Source organism: Cricetulus griseus, chromosome 6 (genome assembly GCF_003668045.3).
Source record: "Cricetulus griseus strain 17A/GY chromosome 6, alternate assembly CriGri-PICRH-1.0, whole genome shotgun sequence".
NCBI classification, from domain to species: domain Eukaryota; kingdom Metazoa; phylum Chordata; class Mammalia; order Rodentia; family Cricetidae; genus Cricetulus; species Cricetulus griseus.
Genome location: NC_048599.1, coordinates 88,374,517 through 88,396,369, shown reverse-complemented (window position 1 = coordinate 88,396,369; position 21,853 = coordinate 88,374,517). Strand labels below are relative to the sequence as shown.

At 36.0% G+C, this 21,853-nt stretch overlaps 2 protein-coding genes and 1 pseudogene across 2 annotated transcripts; 1 reads left to right on the top strand and 2 right to left on the bottom strand.

The window, feature by feature from the left end:
* The first annotated feature begins 1,283 nt into the window (after positions 1-1,283).
* On the top strand, positions 1,284-2,228 carry LOC100775055 (annotated as a pseudogene).
* Positions 2,229-6,402: 4,174 nt separating this feature from the next.
* On the bottom strand, positions 6,403-7,359 carry LOC100762637 (olfactory receptor 5D18). The gene has a single exon (XM_027421130.1). It carries the CDS (start codon positions 7,357-7,359, stop codon positions 6,403-6,405), a length of 957 nt encoding a protein of 318 aa, XP_027276931.1.
* An 11,205-nt stretch (positions 7,360-18,564) lies between these two features.
* LOC100774772 (olfactory receptor 5D18-like) lies at positions 18,565-19,515 on the bottom strand. Its single transcript, XM_027421129.1, has one exon. The coding sequence runs from the start codon at positions 19,513-19,515 to the stop codon at positions 18,565-18,567; it is 951 nt and encodes a 316-aa protein (XP_027276930.1).
* Between the last annotated feature and the right edge of the window lie 2,338 nt (positions 19,516-21,853).

The window sequence follows — 21,853 nt, the reverse complement described above, 5'->3', positions numbered from 1 at the left end:
AGAGACTCATGCAGTTAAACATAATATACAATCTAATGGGCAATGATATCTTCCTGTTAGTACTATCTGTGTTCTAATGACTTCACTTATTATTTGTATATATATTTTAAAAAGGATTCATTTATTCATATTTATTCTGAAGCCATCAATAAATCATTATGCTTCAAATAACTGTACAGTGATAATGTACATGTAATTTAAAATTGTGTTTTACTAAATAATAATACAATTAATAATCCAAATAGTCATATATATGCACATACATACATATATACACATGCATACATATATATATATATATATATATATGTATGCATGTGTATATATGTATATATATTTTTTTCCAGGATATATGGAAAGAATACAGTATTACGTATAAAAAAGTAAGAATCAGACTTCCATCTACATTCCAAATTACACATCAGAAGATCAGAAGACAGACTCATACAAGTCCTCTGACATACTTATGTGCACACATGATTGCAAACATGAAGGAGAGGACCTGACATCTGTAACTGTTATTGAATCTTTCCATTTACACTTTGACAACTCTTCTAAGTGAAGAACAAGTAAGACGTCATTGTACTTAGTAGAGTCTGTTATCCTAGATTGTTTGATGTCTTCACACTTTCCAAATGTTTTATCATTCATCTTTTGGAAGCTGGTAAATTTAACAAAGGGATTATAAACACCTTGACAAATCAGTAAAGGCAACTAGTAGAACATGTAGTCGAAACAGAATTGATTATTCAGTAAAACCTTGATACTAAATTATCATCAGAATAATTTCCACTTATTAATGTATATTTCTTGAAGCATTGAATATGTTCTTTTAATTAAACAAATGAATTTTGGTCCCTTTTATCTTCTGAACTTATCTGTCTTTGTTATTTTTATATCATTGTGAAAATGGAGGGTCAATATTTAACTTATTCAAATATACTGCCTAATAGTGGGTAAGAATCATCAAGATAATTCAGTTACATGAACTATGTATTAAGGAAAATTTACATTAGGCATTTATAATAATGTGCCTTTAAAAATATTCGCCTATGCTTTTTACTGAGAATAAATGAAAGAATTTAAAGAAAAAAATATTGACCTGAGTGGGTGTGGTGCACATCTTTAAGCCCAGAACTCCAGAGGCTGATGCACGATCTCTGTGAGATCAAGTGCAGCATGGTGTACATAACAAGTTTTAGGACAGCCAGAGCTACATAGGGAAACCCTGTATGATGTAAAGCAATCTCTAACTTATCCTTTTGAATATTTGGAAACAGTTTACAAAACAAAGAAGAATGGAGGTTGGGAACTGCTCAGCCACTGAGTTCCTTCTCTTGGGAATTACCAATAACCCTGTAATGAAGGTGATTTTATTTACTGCTTTTCTAATTGTTTATCTCATTATTCTCATTGAAAATCTTGGAATGATTGCATTGATCAGAATGGACCCCCCAGCTTCACACTCCTATGTACTTTTTCCTCAGCCACCTCTCTTTCTCTGACATCTGCTATTCTACTGCAGTTGGCCCCAAAATGCTGGTGGGCCTTGTGGCCAAGAGCAATACCATTTGTTGGCTGTGCTCTTCAGTTCTTCATTTTCTGCATTTTTACAGATGCTGAGTGTGTGTTGCTGGCAGTGATGGCTTTTGATAGGTACAAGGCCATCAGTAACCCCTTGCTATATGCAGTAGACATGTCCAGATTGGTATGCTATCAGCTCCTGGCTGTGGTTTATCTGGTTGGAATGGTAGATGCTTTGACACATACAACATTGACATTTCGCTTGTGTTTCTGTGGGTCCAAAGAGATAACCATTTCTTCTGTGATGTCCCTCCTCTACTATTACTGTCTTGCTTAGACACAGAGGTCAGTGAACTAGTCATATTCACCCTATTTGGATTTATTGAGCTGAGCACCATCTCAGGAGTCCTTGTCTCTTTTGGTTACATCATCTCATCAGTCTTGAAGATCCATTCTGCTGAGGGGAGGTTCAAAGCTTTCTCCACCTGCACCTCCTATCTGACTGCTGTTGCAATTTTCCAGGGAACAATGCTCTTCATGTATTTTAGGCCAAGTTCTGCTTATTCCCTGGATCAAGACAAAATGACCTCATTGTTTTATACTCTTGTGATCCCCATGCTTAACCCCCTGATTTACAGCCTCAGGAACAAGGATGTAAAATCAAGTGCAAAAAAAAACACTTGAGAGGTAGAGTTGCAATTTAATTAAATAGATAATTCTCACATATGCATACCTATTTTAATAAAAATATATAAACAGATGATTATGTTTGCTCAAATCAGATGTAAGATAAGCCTCAGATAACTTTTTATTATAATAAAATGTTAATTATAACACATGTTTTAGTAACTGCAATGTACAAATCATTTGTAGTTTTAAAAATTATTCTGTGTTTTATCACATCATATCTGTGTGTATATGTGTTTTCTTTTTAATACTTTAATACTATGAATTTGAAAGGAAGGGAAAGTAAAGAAGAGCTGTTTATATCTATGCACCCCAGAAGAAAAAAAGACTCTTGAATATGCACTGTAAACTTCAGACCTACACACTGTAAAAGAATCAATGGAGAAACCTAGAGAGGATGATGGAATTTAGATGCATAAAGTGTAACCAGAGATGCTGAGATGAACAGATAAGTGAAGATGTGCAAGAGAGGAGTCAGAGATATGGTGAATAAACAGCAAAGTGCCTGTAACTTTCACCTCCTGGGGCATACTGATGTTGGGTATTTACACTGTATTTTGGCAATTTTATGATTCCTGCTTAAAACATTTACTTAAATATATTTTGTACACATTAATTGTCAGGGATGGTGATGCCTCCAGAAGATCCTTTATTGTAAAGAGTTGTTTTGGCTATCCTGGATTTTTTATTTTTCCATACAAAGTTGAGAATTGTTCTTTCAATGTCTCTGAAAAACTGTGTTGGGATTTTGATGGGGATTGCATTGAATCTGTAGATTGCTTTTGGCAGGATTGCCATTTTTACTATGTTAATTCTACCTATCCAAGAGCATGGGAGATCTTTCCATTTTCTGGTATCTTCTTTAATACAATGGAGTACTACTCAGCAGAAAAAAGCAATGGAATCTTGAAATTCCCAGGCAAATGGATGGAACTAGAAGAAAGCATCCTGGGTGACGTTACCCAGTCACAAAAAGACAAAAATGGTATGTACTCACTCATATATAAATTTTAGACATAAAGCAAAGGATTACCAGCCTATAATCCTCGTCACCAAAGAAACTAGGAAACATGAAGGACTCTAAGTGATAAATGGAGCCCAGGAATGGGAAGTGGCATGCACTCCTGAGCTAATTGGGAGCATGAGGGTAGGGGAGAGGTTGCTGCCACAATAAGAGCAAGAGAGGAGGAGTAGAGGAGAGGAAATGGAGGAGCAGAAATATTGAGTTGGGGGAAGGATAGAGGAGAGAGAGCAGGATGAGAGATACCATATTAGAGGGAGCCATTATAGGTCTGAGAAGAGATCTGGAACTAGGGAGATCTTCAGAGACCTACAAGGATGACACGATCTGACAGTCTAGGCAATGGTAGAGAAGATAACTTAAAAGCCCTTCCCCGAAAATGAGATTGATGACTACTCTTTATGCCATCCTAGAGCCCTCATCTAGTGGCTGATGGAAGCAGAGACAGACATCCACAGATATACACTGAGCTGAAATCTGGAATTTAGTTGAATAGTGGCAGGAATGAAGATCGAAGGATTCTGTACCAGGTTGGAGATACTCACAGAAACAGTTGGCCTGAACACCGGAGAGCACATCGACCCCAGATGCTGTCTGGGAGGCCAGTACAAGACTGATCTGGACCCCTGAACATGATATCAATAAGGAGCCCTCTGCACTCCAGGGAGCCTCTGGTGGTGGATTACTATTTTTTCCCTGGTGTAAGAAGAGAATTTGAGAGCCCATCCCACATGAAGGGATTCACTCTGGCCCTGGACACATGGGAAAGAGCCCAGGCCCATCACAGGAAGATTTGGTGGACTTTGCAGAGCCCCTGTTGAAGGCCCTACCCTGCCTGAGGAGTGGTGGGTGGATGGGGTGGGGGTAGGTCGGGGGTCGGGAGGAGGCATGGGGTTGAGGGGAGGGAGAGCGAGAAGGGATTTACATGTGAGACAAGCTTGTTCCCTAACCTGAACTAATAAAAAAAATGTAACAGATACAAAAGCACAATGAGGTATCAAGACAATGTTCAGTATTATCCAGAACAATTCCTAAAATTATAGTGTACAATGAGCTGCCATACATTTTATAAAACTCACCTTCAATAAATGAGAACTGAGTAACAAAAAATTTAATATTTGATAATATTTTATAGGCCATTTAAAAAAAGTTAGGAATAAATGGTTGCAGTTTTAATTTTTTACTTAATATGAGGAATGATGATGTATATAGTTGACATCAGATATTTTGTTTAAGATGTAAATAGTTTGAGTTACTGCATATGTTTGAGAAAGTCTAAGAGAGAACATATTTTTGCTTTCTCTTTTGTTGAATCAACTACATAGCTATGTGTAACTGGAGTTTTCTTTCCAGCCACTTCCCACTGCTGCTGTAGTTCCAAAATAGCACACAGAGACATATATTAATTTATAAGCCATTGGCCAATGCCTATAGCTTCTTATTTGCTAGCTCTGTCTTAATTAATATTTTCTATTAAACTATGTATTTCCATGTGGTCTAGACTTACCAGAGAAGGGTCCAGACCAGTTAATCCTTCCTTGGCTGCATGGCGTCTCCTTGTAGCAACTCTCCCATCATTCTCCTCATCTCCTAGCCCTGCCTATCTTCCTGCTTCTATTGGCCAAACAGTTTTTTATTCATCAACCAATAAGAGAAACATATATACAGAATGACATCCCCCATCAGCTATGACTATGGTTTACTGATAAAAACCAGTTTAGTTACTATGAATTTATGCAGTAGTAGAGAGACTGCCTTTGATGCCCTTCCCCTATAATGAGATTGATGACTACATTGGTGTATATTCCTAGATCCTTCATCCAGTCACTGATCGAAGCAGAAACAGGCACACACAGCTAAGCACTGAACCATACTCCTGGAATCAAGTTGCAGAGGGAGGAGGGATGATCAAAGGAGCCAAGACATGTTGGAGAAACCCACAGAAACAGCTTACCTGATCTAGTGAGAGCATGGGACCCTAGTCATAAAGCTGGGGAACCAGCATTGGACCTAACCAAGCCCTCTGAATGTGGGTGCAAGCTAGGAGGCCAAGACAGTCTATGGGATCTTTAACAATGGAACCAATGTTTATCCCTAGAGCACAAATGGACTTTGCAAGCCCATTCCCTATGGAGGGATACTATTGCAGCCCAGATACAACAAGAAGGGCCTAGGCCCTCCCCCAAATGATATGATGTACTTTTATGGCCCCCTGTGGATGGTATCACTATCCCAGGGGAGGAAGGGGAGTGGGTTGTGGGGGTCAATGCAGAACATGGGAGGATGGGAGGGTGAGGGAATGGGGTGATGGATATGTAAATATGAGTGCCTCTAAAAGAAAAAGAAAAAAATAATCATATTATTGGGTACTGTTTCTCAATGCCTCTTATTCATTTGCCATACTAGTTTTATGTTTTATTTTATTTTTATTTCATTTACTTTTTAATTATTTCTCTATTTTGTGATTATAAGAGAATTATTTTATTAGTCCCTCTAAATTTTCCCATATGCCTTTTTACTCTGCTTCAAATTCATAGGTTTTTTTCTTACAAGAATTGTGTGTGTGCATATGTATTCTGAATACAAAAACAACCTGATAAGTATTATAATGTTATTTGTATGTATTTTGCTAGGGCTCATCATTTATCTTTTTATACTGCATATATTTGATGGCTGAAGGCAACAGATAACATTTTAAATGTCTGCTTGTCTAAAATCTCACAATAGTCTTCAATGTATAAGCTCAATAACTATGTTCCTTTTGAAGTAAAATACTATAGTGAAATTGTGATATATCATGGAAGGTGTAAAGTCAAGTAATCCCTTACAGGGGTATGAGAACTGACAGAGAAAATCTGTATTAATCAGAATTTAATGTAAAGCCAAAACAAAAGGAATAAATTTCTAAATATAGATGTTTTTCATTCATTCTAACTTTATTATTTCTACAAGAGATAGGCTAAAATATATATTTTTTCAGAAACGTCTAACTTTATAATTTTGTTTCAAACAAGAGAACATACAAATATTTTTATATTTTAAAACTAATACATATTCAACAGTTATTTGATATAAATCACTATCATTCTTTAATTACAAAGATAAAGTTTCATCTATGACAAATATGAAATAATTAGATGTACTTTGTGATAAACTGAAACACTTTCCAACTATGTTGAGTGAGAGTATAGTTTGGAGTTGATGAGCTTTCTGATGGTCTCCTTCACATCCTTGTTCCTAAGGCTGTAGATGAGGGGATTCAACATTGGGATTACTACTGTAAAGAGCACAGTAGCCACTTTGACCAGCAGCCACGAGTTTTTGGAGTTGGGAATACAGTAGAGTAGAAGGACAACACCATGGAAGATGCTGATGGCAGTCAGGTGAGAGGCACAGGTTGAGAAGGCTTTTCGGAGTCCACCCTTAGAAGGCATCTTGATGATTGTGACAACTATGAAGACATAGGAGGCCAGGATGATGAGAAGACTGAAGGCCTCACTCAGTACAGAAACAATGAAACATGCTAACTGACTGAGGGACGGATCAGAGCAGGAAACAGAAAGGATAGCAGAGAATTCACAGCCAAAGTGATTAATGATGCCAGGTCCACAGTAGGAGAGTTTCAAAAGAGTGTAAGTGAGTGTAAAAGAACCAAGTCCACCCCACATATAAGTACCAGCTACTAGGAACATACAGAGTTTTTGAGACATTGCCATGGTGTAGAGCAGAGGGTTGCAAACAGCCACAAATCTGTCATAGGCCATCACTGCTAACATGAACATCTCTGTAATCACACATGCACAGCCAAAGAAAAACTGGGCCATGCATCCTCTGAAGGAGATAGTTTTGTCCTCTGTTATCAGGATTTCTAATAGTTTGGGAGTAAATACACTTGAATAACAAATATCCAGAAATGAAAGATGACTGAGAAAAAAGTACATGGGTGTCTGAAGTTTGGGATTAATCTTTCTGACCACAATTATGCCCAAGTTCCCCATCAAAGCAATAAAGTAGATTGTCAAGAACAGGAAAAAGAGGGGTACCTGGAACATTGTGTCTTCTGAGAAACCAAGCAGGAAGAATGTGGTGAGAAAAGTCTGGTTTCTGTCATCAAACATCATGGGCATATACCCCACAAAAAAGAAACAATGAAATAATGCTCACAAAGTTGAAAATGTAGCCAGGTAGACACTATTACAGGCTCAGAATAAAGAATGAAGGGAAGTGTTAGCAGTTGCATTCAACACCATCGCACATCACAATGGAGTCTTATTTGAGCACATGATATCCATGGGAAGTTAGATTTCTACCCCAGTTGTTTAGGATTTTTTTTCTGTAAAAAAACAAAACTGTATTATTATCAGTGTTCTTAATATATATGGCTGGGGAGGTGATGGAATCTTTAAAAAAAATGCTGTGAAAGCAGGACCTGTATTTCTTTCCAACTATTTAAATAAAAAGGTAAGTCATGTTGGCTTGTGCTTGTAAACCTAGTATCATGGAGTCATATATAGGTAAAACCTTGAGGATTGTAGGCCAGTCAATGTAGCTTAATGGGCAAGTCTGAGACCAATAAGAACATCTACCTTAAAATGAGGAAATATAGCATTCTTGAGGAACAACACAAGGTTGTCTTCTGGCTTCATACCCATGTGAACAAATGTCCACAAAACAAACAATCCCACAAAGATGCATACACACAAAAAGTATACTTAAACATATGCTATTAGAAATCTTAGGATATATAATGATATGAAAATAAGTAAGGAATTGCACTACAATCCAGACCTACATATTAAACAAGGAGGGCTCCTTGAGAAGGGGGAATAAAATGAATACTGTGGGTGGACTAGGGATGGATGGTCATGAGAATAGGACTGATTTTGTGATGGGAGGAATGGAAGGAGAGAATACAGGGACAGATGGCTAGAACAGGGGGCTAATTGGGGGTGATGTGGAAACCTAGAGCACTGGAAACTTCCAGGAACCTATAAAGGGGACTCTACTGAAGATCCCTAGCAATGAAGATATGGAGCTTGAATGCACTACCTTCTTTAACCAGGCTAGGCTCCCAGGCTAGGTGTCCCAGCCACCACTGGGACAACAACCCAGTTAAAAATCCTTTGGCACACAGCCTGTCTTACCTGAAAGATGTGCTGAGGCGATAGTAGTTCAGAGCATGTAGAAGTGGCAAGCCAGTGACTGCTCTAACTCAAGGCACAAGCCAAGAGACAGATCCTAATCCAACACTGACTGGATGTCTGGAAACTGGAAACTGGATAGCTCAGAGACTTAGGGTAGAATCAACCACAACTGATTTTTTAAAAAGTCAGTAAAATTCGTTTAATCCTAGTACTTGGGAGGCAGAGGAAGATGGATCTCAGTGAGTTCGAGGCCAGCCTGGTATATAGAGCAAGTTCCAGGAAAGACCCCAAAAGACTACAGTGAAACCCCATCTCGAAAAACCAAGAAAAAAAAGAAAAATAAAGAAAAAATTATTTCTAACAATATTCTGCTATATTTATAGATTTGTCCCTAGCCCAATCTTCAAATATTTATCAGAAAGGCTTCCTCTGGCCGCTGATGTGAGCAGATGCAGAGACGCACAGCCAAAGATTCTGTGGGGCTGGAGAATCACATGGAAGAAAAGGAGGAAAGATTGAAGGAGCAAGAGAGATTGAGGATACCACAGGATTACAGCGCACAGAATCAACTAAGCAGGACTCATGGGGGATCACATAAACTGAAGCAACAATCTTGGAGCCTGCATGGGTCTGTGATAGGTCCTTTACATATATGCTGTAGTCGTTTAGCTTAGGGTGTTTGTGGGACTCCTAACAGTGAGAGTAGAGGTATCTCCCGGATTTCCTTGTCCAGCCTTGATAAGAGGGTTTATGCCAGGACTTATTGCATCTTTTTATACAGTGTTTGGTTGATATAACTGGAAGGCCCGCTCATTCCTGAAGGGAAATGGGGGAGCAGTATATCTAGGGATGGGTTAGGAGTGGGGGTAGTGGGAAGAATGGAGGGGGGAGAAGATGCATTCAAGATGGATTATATGAAAGAATGATAAATAAAAAGAAAAATAAGATAAAAAGGAAGTAAAAAATAGCAAACCAGAAAAAAAATTACCATGTTTTTATGTCTGTTATGGGGATTGCTTTGGAAAATTAAATAATTTAGTAGATAAGTAGAAATATAACAGAAAAATTATAGGGAGTAAAATATATTTGGCATTCATTCACAGTCCTTTATTAGATGCAGTCAATCATTAACAGCTCACTAGACATCAACTAAAATGATGTTTCAAATGGTTCAATTAAAAAATTCCACTGATGGGGCTAGAGAGAGTCCATTGCTCAGTTGTTAAGAGCAATGACTGGCTGGGCGTTAGTGGCACACACCTTAAATCTCAGCACTCGGGAGGCAGAGGCAGGAGGATCTCTGTGAGTTCGAGTCCAGCCTGGTCTCCAGAGCGAGTGCCAGGATAGGCTCCAAAGCTACACAGAGAAACCCTGTCTCAAAAAACCAAAAGAAAAAAGAAAAAAAAAGAGCAATGACTGCTTTTCTAGAGGTCTTGCGTTCAATTTCCAGCAACTACATAGTGGCTCACAACCATCTGTAATGGGAATCAATGCCCTCCTCTGGTTAGCTGAGGAACATGCAGATAGAGAACACATGTAAACAAACAGAGAAATAAATAAATCTTTTTAAAAATCTATTGATTATATGCTAGAAATTATTTCCACAATATATGGTTACTTGTAATTCTATAAATTAAGTAATAAAGATCTACTAAGGAAGTATTTGGGTGACAATTTAAAGTTTTATTGTTGTTTATACCTATTATGCAAGCTTTCTCTAGTCATATTTCATGAAAAGAAATAACTAGTAAAATAAGGTTAGAACAAGATACTAAGTAATCACAAAAGCTTTTGAATTCTTGAACTTGGAAGCTTGGTCTTCATTTGCAGTATTACTGTATTCCTTTCCCAGAATTATTCTCCTGTTTACACAATTAAGGAATTTTTCTAAATATGATTACTGAAAGAAACGATGACACTACATCATCGTTGTCAAATCTAGACTTAGGTTATGGACTCCCCTCATTATAATAGAATTCTTGTTATATTTTTCTAGACAGGGTTTCTCTGTGTAGCTTTGGAGCCTATTCTGGCATGAGCTCTGGACCAGGCTGTCCTCCAACTCACAGAGATCTACCTGCCTATGCCTCCCCAGTGCTGGAATTAAAGGCATGTGCCACCACTGCCTGGCAACAAATCTAGACTTTAACCATTATGTATTTCTCTATCCATTATGACTTGGGCAGTTTGCTAAGTAGTTTCAAGATATTTTAATCTAAACTCTGAAATAATATTCACATTTTATTAATAACATGTCTTTAAAGATACAGTCCTGTATACTGTAGAGTACTATGGTAATGATTAAGAGAATGTAATGGTTCCTTCTGCACATCCCACACCTATTGTCAGTACAGTGTTATAATTGTTCCCTTAATTGTTTACAGATAAACAAGTACACTAAGGACAAATAGGGAAACTCACTGCTAGCATGTTCTGGCAATATTTTTGTGAAAGTCATGGTGTTTCTGGAGAAAATTAGGGTGAGTACTTACAGGATTGCTAGGGTTATGAGCAACATCAAAAGATAAGGAAATAGAATTTTTTAAGAACTTACATATCCCAAGGGATTCTAAGTTTGGAATTAAAATTATGTACTAATGTAAAGTTTTCCTTAATTTTTTTCTCAATACAGTGGCATAGAAACTCCCACTTTTCTTTTTTCATTTCTCTAACATCACTCTCTCACCATTTTTGTTAATAATTTTATAATCTCATATGTAACCACCATGAAGTTGTTTGTTTCTCAATTTTAGTAATGTTTGATGAGGGATCCTAGGACTTTTCTACATACAGTATCATATAATGTGTAAACAACAGTAATGTTACACATTTCTTCCCTCTCTGTGTGGCTTTCATTTATTTTCTTTTGTTTTGACTGTCAAAAACTCCTATTTCAATTGATTTCACTGAATTCTGGAAATTACAACAGGAGAACTCTTTATTCTTGAATGTAATAATTTTATGTTTATTGACCAGACTTTATGAAAAATATGCATTATGTGTAATGTAGTTAACATTATATTCATAGTAACTCAGGAAATACAAAAAAATTGCCAATAAATATAAGGATAAATCCATGCCATAATTAAAAATTTTTATTGTGCCGTCCAATTACTTATTTATTCTAATCATTTATCTGTCATTATAATTATATACACACAACTCCATTAATTTAAACTAATATCTCTTCCAAGAAAGTTTTTCTCATGAACACAGAAGACTATATTTCTTCTGCTCTATGCTCTATACATATGTTATCATGGAATAAATGTCTCAAATATTTTGCTACTTTAGGAATATATTCATATGTGTGATATACTGAACCATTCATAAATTCATTATATTTCACAAGAAAAAAGCTTTTCTTGAACGTTTGATTTTTAAATCTATTGTAGAACACACAATAATTAAGAACATTGTATTATAAGAATAAAATGACCTTAGGAAATATACTTTAAAGTTGAATACTAGCAATAGTTGAAGTAAGGAGATATTATTCCATCTCTAATATAGGATTTTTTACTAACCAAGGTCTTCTGTATTTCAGTAAGCCTGATGTTACAATACACAGATACCCAAAGTTGAATAAACTTACCTAAGATCTGGCTTTCTTGGTACATATTTATGAGTAACAGAATCTTAATAGATTGAATTCACTGTTTTCTTCAAAACTAAAAATTTCTTATAGAGTTTCCCAAGTATTAAAGACATTAAATGATTCATTATAGATCATCCAACTAATGTTATTTTTTTTCAAATTGTCAAAACTTTGTAGGAAGAACATACGTATTCTACAGGGACATGAATGTATTGAATCATGTTCTCCATTGTATTGTTTGTTTTCTATCCAGTTGCTTGAGCATGGGGATTCAGACTCTGGAGATTCCTGATTTTATCCCAACCTTCTACAAATGAAATGATTAAAGAAAAGTATTCTGTCCTCAGAGTCAATATATCTAAAATGGTGGATTAAATAGCTAGTTCTTTTGTGGTATATATTTTTCTGTTTTTCTCTTTAATTACTGGCTACTAAATATTCTGCTGATTTCTTCATTTGAGATATTACTCTTTAGTGCTAATTGCTATTTAATTGGTTTGTAAGAGGAAAATTATACTTTGAAAATTATGAGCAAAATACCTCTGTGAGCATGCAGTTAATAGAGAAATGCAAAGATGTAATAGCTAGGGAGATATTGAAACCCTCTAAAGTGGGTAAAGAATAGTATGCTATTTCTTAGGATTCTTTTTTCAATCTTTGTAGTAAATTTTGTTTCCTTTTTGTATTGAAAATACAGTTATACTTCCTGTTCTTTTCTTTCTTTTCATATAAAAATCATGAAGAGTATATTACAGAATAAGTAAACTCTCCTGATATACTAAGAGCAGACAATGACCAGACAGACTTTTGTACCAGTTTACATTTTAGGCTGGGATTCACTTCCTTCCTTCCTTCCTCCTTCCTTCCTTCCTTCCTTCCTTCCTTCCTATCTTCCTTCCTTCATTCCTTTCTCCTTTCTTTTTTGCTTTTGTATTTGTTTCTTTAAAAAAAAACACTTGTATAACATTTTATTTTTACAGACACTTTCATGAACTTTATCTCATTTGGTTTACAAAATAACTCCCAGGAAACTCATAATATATTTAATGGTATTTTACTAATATGGAGAGGTTATATTAGACTAAAATTAATTGAGGATTGAGCTGAAATATGGAATGAAAGTCTCTCTATCCATAGAGAACCTCCTTTAGTCTGTAATTGCCTAGATCCACAAAACATTAATTTACAAATACTGGAGAAGAATAAAACCACTGCTCCTGAAGAGGGATCCATTGCAGAGGAGATTGCAAGAAGGAAGGAAGGAAGGAAGAAAGGAAAGAAGGAAGGAAGGAAGGAAGGAAGGAAGGAAGGAAGGAAGGAAGGAAGGAAGATCTCATCCACAGGTCACCAGGAGTCCACCATGTCCTCATTCTGACAGTGGACATGATTTATGAGGAAATAAGGATGCTCAGACTTATTTTTATACTTCTCTTGATTTTCTTACAGTGAAAACAGATAAATTTTCAAACATAGTATGTCCTAATTATGGTTTCTCCTCCCTCATTCTTCCTCATTACTGCACAACTCCCCTCTCATCTGCAATCACTAAATTTGTCTCTCATTTGAAAACAAATAGACTTCTCTAAGAGATAATAGTAAAATAAAATAAAACAAAAACTATCACATCGTAATTGGACAGAACAAATGGAAGGAAAAGATCTCAAGAAAAAGCATAAGAAACAGAGACCCAAGCAGGCCACTTGCTGGCGCATGCATTTAATCCCAGCACTAAGGAGGCAGAAGCAGGAAGTTCTATGTGAGTATGAGGCCAGTCTGGTCTACAGATCTACCCTGTCTTGAAAATCCAAAAAGAAGAAAAAGAAAAAGAAAGGAGAAGAAGAAGAAGGAGGAGGAGGAGGAGGAGGAGGAGGAGGAGGAGGAGAAGAAGAAGAAGAAGAAGAAGAAGAAGAAGAAGAAGAAGAAGAAGAAGAAGAAGAAGAAGAAGAAGAAGAAGAAGGACAAAAAGAAAAAAAAGAAACATAGACTCTCTTGTTCTTTGCATTTTCAGAAATCTTGTAAAAACACTAAACTAGAAATAATATAATATATATGCAAAGGAACTAGGTGGAGAACTGTGCAGGCATTATGCATACTGCCTCAAACTAGAGAGTTCATATGAGCTTTGATCATGTGATTTAGAAGGCCTTGTTTTCTTGGTGTCCTCCATCTCCTCTGGCTCCCAAACTCTTTCTGCTCTTCTTCTGTAGGTTCTCTTTCAGTCTTGCCAGGCGGGATCTGATAGAGATACCCTGTTTAGGACTGAGTGTTCCATGGTCTGTTACCCTTTGCATAATTTTTAGCCTTGTATCTCTGTATTTGTTCTCATCTACTGTAGGAAGAAGCATCTATGATGATGGCTGAGCAAGACATTGATCTCTGAATATAGCAGATGTCATTAGGAATCACATTATTTGCTATATTCTTCTAGTAGAACAGTAGTACTCAGTTTTACTTAAGTCCCTGGCTATCTAGTTTCAGGGTCTTGGTCATATGCTAGAACATAGGGGTGAAGGCTCAGTGTAGTTGCCAGTTCCATTTATATATGCTGAATGAGTTGTGTAGGTGTTTTCTTCAGCAACACAGCCTGGATTGCCTAAGAATTTCCCTGGTACTTCTTTGGCCCACAGCTCAATTAGATATAATCCAACCCTGGTACATGAAGCTTCATTTGGTGACAAGAGATGGCCTGATGTAGCACTGTCTCACCTATTATTTGACTATTTTATTTAGATCACCTTCATATATGTGCATTTTGGTGACCACAGAGTACTCATGCCAATGAGACAAGAGAAAGAAATTAAAATCTCATACATAGGAAAGGAAGAAATAGTATCATTTTGTTGGCATATAGTATGATACTATATGGAGGAACAGTTTCCTGTTACCCCTGCAAAACAGTTGGAAATAAGAAACAACCTTTTAATTTGATGAAAACAATGGGAATGTCAAATTTTATGTTATTTTGTGTATAAACTTTCATACTTCATTATTAGAAAGTGTTTGTTGGTTTTTGTGAGTATGTTATAGGGGCAATGAACTATGAATCTTCTAATTCGGACATTTTCTTTACTTTCTAAAAATGATGAATTATTTCAAGTGACAGAGCTCCATTACACAAAAGAATGCATCTACTTTTCCTACCCTGAATCAAAGCTGTGTCAGGTTGCTTATAGGTTTTTGGTATCTCTGGAGGTTTTCTTTGTTGTTGTGTTTTGGTTTGATTTTGTTTTTAGGGTTTTTGTTTGTTCGTTTCTTGCTTGTTCTTGTGTTTCATAAATAGACCTTCATTTAAGCAACTAGCTATATGATGCTTTGAAGAATATCTCTGGTGCATACAAAGTTGTAATGAGTACTTATTGAGTTAATAGGAAACATATATATATAATATAAAATAGGAAGACGTCATCCAGCAGCTGACGAACAAAGATAAATCAGGTTATTTAATCCTTAAAGCAGAAATGTGCACAAAAGCATATGTAAGACGAAAATGTCTGTCAGCAGCTGACAAGAAAGGTAAAGCAGGTTATTTAACCCTTAAAGTAATAAAAGGTGCACAAATAGGAAAACGCCAGGCAGCAGCTGATGAAAATAGATAAAGTGGGTTATTTAACCCTTAAAATAAGAGAAAATGCACAAAGTAGATGTGAGACTGAAATGTCAGTCAGGAGATGAAGTAGTAAAATGTAATGCGTTAAACTCTGGAATGAAAAATGCAGGTAATTGTAAATATGAAACAGGAATATTAGCCAGATGGTAAAGAGAAGTAAGTTAGCCTTGAAAGTAAAATGTATATAGTTAAAGAAATCAGGCAGGTAATTGTTAGTCAGAAGATTGTATATTTATTTACTTGGGCATAGTTTAATAGCCAGGGGAGCTAAAACAAAGTGAAAGCAAGTACAGGAGATTTTAGAGTTTAAGAGTTTTAAAAAGTATCCTTCCCCCTTGCAAAAGCCACCACCATGATGCAGCGTTTCGAGTTGCACAGGGACTTGGGAAGACATAGGTGTGGCCTCACATACACGCAGGCCCTCTGGAGATATCTAGGGATATGATGGACAACAGAAAACTCTGTGCCTACTTAGGGGCAGCTGGATGGTAAAGAATATACAGGACAAATGATTGGGATCAACAGGGAGAGAGAGTTAATAAGTACCAAGATGGAGGGAGTCTTCACCTCCTTCATTTTAAACTGGAAATACAGAAAGGCAAATACTCAATGGTAAAATTCAGCAAGAGCTAAGAGAATTGGAAATTTTAGCGAAACTGCTTACAGGAGACAAGAAGTTTACAGTTTCCTCGGATCAGAGAGAGGCTCATGGGAACAAAGCAGGATGCATTGCCAATACAAAACAGCTCAAGGAACTAAAAATGGCTTATGTTCAATATGGACCAACAGCAATTTTTACCCAGAGGCTGATAAAGGGAATATTACTGTACAAGCCTCACCCCTAGGAAATTGAAAGCAGGTAACCACAGCCTGCGGGTCAGGAGGAGGATATTTGTTATAGAGAGCAGGCAGAGACCTAGGGAGTTAGTTCAGAATTGTTTCTAGGCCTATGTAGACATTATACAAAAAAGTTAGAGACACATGTATTAGAACTTTGATTGTGAAACAGATAGCTTTTGAGAATGCTGGTACTGAATGCTAGACTGCGCTAAGGCCTCACAGGAAAAGGACTGACGTAGGCAAGTTCATTAAGATTTTTTCAGATGTGGACCTAGCTTACACTCACGGATTAGCAATGGTGGCTGCCTTACAGGAACTTCAGTTAATAATATGTTATTCCTACAGAGAAAGCAAGGCATAGAGAGGAAGTAATACACAGAGCCTTCTAGAGGTTGCTTTGGACAGGTTCAGGAAGGGCACCAGGTCAGACAGTACCAATGAAAGAGAGAATAGGGGATCAGTCTTGTGCCCAAAATACAGCCACAAACTTTCCAGCGGCCCAGAGGGCACAGTCAAGATAAGGCCAAGGTCAGCTGTGGCAGCGGTCGAGGTCTGCCTGCCCTCAGCCAGCAGCTTGGTGCTACCTCATGCCAGCGTCTGCAGCAGGCTAGACAAAATGGCTGACAGGGAGGCAGACAGCCTGCCTCCTCGGGGTAACTTACAGCCTTGGGAGATGCCACTATGGCTGATGCTAGTCAATGTATATAAATGCTATTGATACAGCCAATCAGAAACTGTTTTTGAGACTTATAGAGAAGAAAGGGCAACATATTTAAGCTTAGATTTGTTCAAATTTTGGATGCTCATATTTCAAGGATTGACTATAGCTATATATTAGGAGAAATTTCAATTAGGGATTTTTCTTTTCAACAAACTAATCATAACCTAGACAAAAGGAGAAATGTGAGATGTATGCAAGTTATGAATAAACAGTGTTGCCACACCTGGATGCGTGATATGATTGTGAATTTATGAAAACAGATGAATGAAGATGCCTAAATTGCCTTGGATATGATTAGAGAGACATTTACATTGTCTAGGATATAGTTTTAAAAAATCAAAATCACTTTAATATGGTCAAAAAGAGCATCCAGTCAGTCAGCCAATGTCTTAGCAGAAAAAATTTATGATTTGAGTCCCAGGAGATAGTCAATGAAAAAGACAGCAAAAGCAGATAGCGTTAGCTTAGAGACATGAGGAATCTATGGATGATTCTGTAAAATTTGGCAGATGAAAGGATACAGATCTTCATAATTTGTATGGTTAAAAAGAAATCTAAAAAATAAAAGTTGATACATGATATTAAAAAGGGTTTATAAAAAGCCTCAGGAGAGAGCCATCCTGTTAGATTCACAGCTTGAATGTGTTTTTAGTCAATACAGAGAACAGGTATATATTTTACACGTAAAAGGAGTCACAGAACTTGATTTTTTAATTTTGTCAAAACATCACTTATACTTTCAATATCCATAAAATAGGGTAATCATCTGTCATTTATGGTGGTTTTGTCAATCATATATATATATATATATATATATATATATATATATATATATGTGTGTGTGTAGAAATTAGTGTGAATAGATAAAATTCTTTTTTGATAGTGGCAATGCTTCAATATATCTTATTGATCTTAGTAAATCATATGGACATTCAAAAGCAAGTGGTGTACTTCATAGGTAATATTTTCAATGCATACTAATTTAAATTAAGAGTATTTTTTGTGCTGTAAAGCAAGATTTTATATGAAATATGACATTAAGATGGAATTAAAATCATTTTGACCAAAGCTGCTGATTCAAAACTAGTATCAGGATTTCAGTTTGAGTAATATAGAAGCAGTTATCATTTATGTATTTATTAAATTAAAACATAATATAGCTACACAGATTTAACTATGTAATTTCCCTTTTTAATACAACCTCCACAGTTTTTGGAAAAGAAATTTTTTAAAATATTTGTTATAGAAACTTTATATGTTATGAAACTGAATATACTATATTTGTGTAGGGAAATATATTGTTACCAAGGTGCAAAACTTTGTATATTCAAGACAAAGTTATATAATTGAAATAAACAAAGCAATTAAAGTATTATAATTTGTATTCCAAAAATATGCATGTATAATAAAGTAGAATGTGAATTATGTTGCATGAGAATGCAGTTTTAAGGTCATGAGTCTGCTGACTGTCCCCTTTACATCCTTGTTCCTAAGGCTGTAAATTAATGGATTAAGCATGGGGATCATAACAGTGAAAAGCACAGTAGCCACTTTGACCACAAGCCATGAGTTTTTGGAGTTGGGTACACAGTAGAGAAGGAGAATGATCCCATGGAAGATGCTGATGGCAGTCAGGTGAGAAGAGCAAGTAGACAATGCTTTTTGGAATCCACCCTTAGAAGGCATCTTGATGATTGTGACAACTATGAAGACATAAGAGGCAAGGATGATGAGGAGGCTACAAGTTTCATTAAATATAGAAATTATTAAACAGATTACTTGGCTGAAGGTGGGGTCAGAACAGGACAATGAGAGGATGGCAGAGTATTCACAGCCAAAGTGATTGATGATGTTAGGTCCACAGTACGAAAGTTGCAAAAGAGAGTATGTGATGGTCAATGAACAGAATACACCCCACATGTATGTTCCAGCTACAAGGAGAGCACAGAGCTTAGGAGACATTGCAACTGTGTAAAGCAGAGGGTTGCAAACAGCCACAAACCTGTCATAGGCCATCACTGCTAACATGAACATTTCTGTAATCACAAATGCACAAATAAAAAAAAATTGTGTCATGCATCCTTTGAAAGAGATAGTCCTGTCTTCCACAATCAAGATTTCTAACAGTTTTGGTGTAAATACACTGGAGTAACAAATATCCAAAAGTGAAAGATGGCTGAGAAAAAAGTACATGGGTGTGTGAAGCTTGGGATTGATTCTTCTGACCACAATTATGCCCAGGTTTCCTATCAAAGTAACCATGTAGGTGATAAAAAACAGGAGAAAAAGAGGTGCACGTAGATGTGGATACTCTGAAAAACCCAAAAGAATGAACATGGTCACAGAACTCTGGTTTCCCATATCAAGCACCATGATCCTTTATTGAGCAAAATAGAATGAAAGAGTACGTAGTTTAAAGCAGCAAACTGGGATATAGTTATTTGGTTGAATTTAAGCTGATGCCTTGTGAAAAAGGAGGTGGTCCATTCTAATTCATGAGAATTCTGCTTCAGTTGGAATCCTCCTTGTATTGATTTCTGATTTATATTATTTTCATTGAATTTCATCTTCAGTCATGCAGAGTTTTATTTTTTAATCTAGGATTTAAAAGTATTACCTGATAAAATTATCATAATATAAATTATATATGTATACATATTCTTACAATGTTATCTATTAAAGTAAAATTTTATGACAACAAAGCCCACATTAAAGACAAAAGTCATTAAATGGTATTTTTAGTAATAAAGTAATGTCAGAAGAATCCTTCAGATATAATACCTTTATCAGATATATTAAAATGTAATGGTAAAGTTACTAGATTTGGTCCATCAAGCTATGTATCATATATCCACAGTGTTATGCTATTTTTATCTATTCTATGAACATTACATTGCTGCATACTTTTAAAATCATATACATTTTATAAATTTCTGAGGCCTTTGAAGAACACTGATGGCATTGTTATTGAATTTAGGTTCCACCTTCTGACAGTTTAGAGAACTCAAGGCTCTCAGCAGCAACAAATACATTTTCTTGAAAATGAAATTAAAGAAATTTTAAAAGTTTCACAATGGCGTTTTTCAACTTGTGTGGCCATGTTTAGTACTTAGCTCATCAAAAAAAGAAAGAATAATCAACTATTTACTAGGAAATAAACATGAGAAAAGATTGGGGAATGAAAAGATATTCTTTCATAATAAAGAAACTAAAATCCCTTTTTTATGTAAACTAAGAAAATTAAAACATATACGTGATTTGTTAATGGGAACTTTTTACTTTGGTTACTCATAAAGAATTGAAGCTTTAAGTAGTTCAGATGGTTATACTGAAGGGCTAATTCAGGGAATAAAGGTAGAAATTATATAAATATGATTGAATGTTGTGAATGGAAGGGAAAAATGTAACTTTTCCATTTAACTACAGCATTTTATAGTTTAAGTGAAATATGTATTTTACCTCAGTCACTTCATGTGATTAATGTCACCCTCTCTTACAGTAGAAATCCCACAACACTGGAGACCTTTGTTGATTCTCCTTTATTGATGATTTAGACATGTTATATCTTTCTTTGTAAGTCAATGAAATCAATTTTATGTCACTTTACATGGTATTAAAAATGTAATTCCTAAAAAAGAAAATATATACAACAAATGGTGCTGGTATAACTGGCTCTCAACATGTAGAAGAATGAAAATAGATCCATATCTATCTTAATGGACAAAACTCAAGTCCAAATGGATCAAAGACCTCAATATAAATCCATCCACAATGAACCTCATAGAAGAGAAAATGGGAAATACTTTTGAACACATAGGCACAGGAGACCACTTCCAAAAGAGAACACTAGTAGCACAGAATCTGAGAGCACAAATTAATAAATGGGAACTCCTGAAATTGAGAAGATGTTGTAAAGAAAATTGTCAATATGACAAAAGAGCTCTCTACAGAATGGAAAAAGATCTTCTGCAACCCCACATCTGATAGAAGTATGATCTCCAAAATATAAAAGAAACTCAAGAAACTTAAAAATCAAACTACCAAATAATCCAACAAAAATGGGGTAGAAATCTAAATAAAGAATTCTCAACAGCACAATCTCAAATGGCAGAAAGAAACTTAAGGAAATGCTCACCATCCTTAGTCATCAGAGAAATGCAAATCAAACGACTCTGAGATTCTGTCTTACACCAATCGGAATGGCTAAAATCAAAAATACCAATGACTGCTTATGCTGGAGAGGATGTGGAGAAGGGAATACTCTTTCATTGCTGGTGGGAGTGCAAACTTGTACAGCCATTGTGGAAATCGATATGACAATTTCTCAGAAAACTAGGGATCAACCTAGCTCAAGACCCTACAATACCACTGTTGGGCATATACCCAAAGAAGGCACATTCACACTACAAGGACATTTGCTCAACTATGTTCATAGAAACATTATTTCTAATAGCCAGATACTGGAAACAACCTAGATGGCCCTCACCTGAAGAATGGATAAAGAAAATGTGGTATATTTACACAATGGAGAACTACTCAGTGGTAAGAAACAATGACATTCTAAAATAAGCAGGCAAATCAGCAGAATTAGAAAAGATATCCTAAGTGAGGTAACTCAAAACCAGAAAGACAAATATAATATTAATCACTTTTAAGTGGATACCAGACATAAAGCAAAAGATACCCAGCCTACAATCTGTAACCCCAGAGA

Bases quoted from the DNA above. Each gene is read 5' to 3' on its own strand.
- LOC100762637 (XM_027421130.1), bottom strand. From the start codon at position 7,359: ATGCCCATGATGTTTGATGACAGAAACCAGACTTTTCTCACCACATTC.
- LOC100774772 (XM_027421129.1), bottom strand. From the start codon at position 19,515: ATGGTGCTTGATATGGGAAACCAGAGTTCTGTGACCATGTTCATTCTT.